Source organism: Chaetura pelagica, unplaced genomic scaffold (genome assembly GCF_000747805.2).
Source record: "Chaetura pelagica isolate M959 unplaced genomic scaffold, ChaPel_1.0 scaffold637, whole genome shotgun sequence".
Taxonomy (NCBI): domain Eukaryota; kingdom Metazoa; phylum Chordata; class Aves; order Apodiformes; family Apodidae; genus Chaetura; species Chaetura pelagica.
The window spans coordinates 1,457,247-1,459,195 of NW_009953950.1; the positions used below are offsets into that span (position 1 = coordinate 1,457,247).

A 1,949-nucleotide genomic window follows, 5' to 3' on the forward strand; every position below is an offset into this window, starting at 1 on the left:
TCCCTACATTTGTTATTCCTTCTCCTTGCAGGAGTAAGGTAAAGCAGGAGATCCTCCAAGGCCAAATCAAGGCAGACAGAAAAGACATGGATGCAGCACCTTTGTGTCTGTGTCTGGGGGGGCAGATGTGGCATTTTCTGTGCGTTTTGTTGGACCTGTACTCGTGTAAACAAGACTCTTCTGTATCATGTAAAATTCACTGTCATGTAGGAATACCAAGCACTGTGTTCCCCCCTCCTCATCCTGACAAACAACCAGCTGTCACTTGGGTAATGATGGGTGAGCTGAGGGGTCTGGGTGCGTGTGCTGAAGGACTTCCTTTGTTTTAGAGCTCTGAGGAAAGGAGGAGCCTGGGAGGAGGATTCCGTGCTGCCTTTTGTTGCTGAGCCTGGCACAAGCTGTTTAAATCTTTGTCTGGTGCAGATGACCTGGAAGTCTGCAGCACCCAATCTCAATAAGAAATCTCAATAAATAAATGAGTGGCTATAAATTTGAGGCAGAAAAAGGCAGATACTTTTATTGCAGCTATTTAGGGAATCCATTAAAACAATAAAAGGAACCAGATTGTTTAGGTGTAGAACAGAGTGATATCCTAGCCAGTCCCATCCTTTTGTTCTCATGTGGTGTTCTGCACCAGCAATGAGAAGGAAAGCACTTGGAGACGTGTTTTGTAGGTTGTGATACAGAGTCTCCTTAGTTTTATTACATATTTCAGTTTTTATGGGCTTCAGTTGACTTGGACAGCTGTGAGCTGGTGTGCCACTTAAAACTTGTATTAAAAAAAAAAAGAAGTTTTGCCTTCTTGGATTTTGCAGAGTTGCTCAGTTCTAGGAGTCACAAGGGAATCATATTTTATGTGTCTTTTAAAAGAGGAAAAAGAAATGTGCCAAGAGAGTGATAGCAAAATTATTTTGGTTTTCCTCGTATGTTTTTATTTTGTTTAATCATGCAAAACTAACACTTGGCTATAGTTTAAGAAACTTATCATGGAAGCCTATAATCTCAACTTGTATATCCAAAGCCAGGAAAAGGCAAAAATGACACTTAAAACTTGTCAACGCCAGCCTGAAGACTTTCTGGGAAAATAGATAAAATAAATGCCCAGCACTAAGTGTGCTAAATGTTTGGATATGGTTAATGAGATTGTCTCCTCTCCTTTGTTACCTATTTCCTTGTAATAACTTTGGTCTGTCATTGTACAAGGGAATAAAGAAGAAATTGTCAGTGAGGTTGGAAAAACAGCTGTTTCTCTGACCAGAGCAGTTGTGCCTGAAATCGTGGTGTATCAGTTGAGACTGACGTCCTTTTGAGAGATAATGTTTTTTTAGGCTGTTTATACCAGGTCGAAGCAATAAATCATTGGTGTGACTGCTGACAATCTCCTCTATTTTTTTTCATTAGGTGGCAGTGAAAGTAATTGACAAGAAAAGAGCCAAAAAGGACACCTATGTCACCAAGAATCTGCGACGGGAAGGGCAGATCCAACAAATGATCCGCCACCCGAACATTGCTCAGCTGCTGGATATACTGGAAACAGAAAACAGCTACTACCTTGTCATGGAGCTGTGCCCTGGTGGCAACTTGATGCACAAGATCTACGAGAAAAAAAGGCTTGAGGAGCACGAAGCACGCAAATATATCCGGCAGCTTATCCTGGCAGTTGAACATCTTCATCGGGCAGGAGTGGTTCACAGGTAATCTTCAAAACCCACTTTAGTCAAAATGTACCTCAGAGCCTCTAAAGGGTAATTTTGCATTTATGTGTATAGTAAGGAAACTTCCTTCTAAAACATATTCTTGATGGCTTTTTTGGCTAATCTTCGTGATAATTGTTTAAGAGGCTGTTTTTTTAGACACTAGAAAGTATCTGCAGAAAGCACTTAAGAAAGTGTGCAGCTTCAGGTGGGCACACGGGAGCCACATTCATTCCGTGTCCTTTAAGGTTAAGC

General features: G+C 41.3%; 1 protein-coding gene across 1 annotated transcript in view; it reads left to right on the forward strand.

Moving 5' to 3' along the window:
* Positions 1 to 1,949, forward strand: part of HUNK (hormonally up-regulated Neu-associated kinase) — a 42,695-nt gene that overhangs the window by 6,319 nt on the left and 34,427 nt on the right. The window contains exon 2 of the mRNA XM_010001828.1: positions 1,402 to 1,694. Coding sequence (XP_010000130.1) covers positions 1,402 to 1,694 — 293 coding nt within the window. The remainder of the gene's footprint in view (positions 1 to 1,401; positions 1,695 to 1,949) is intronic.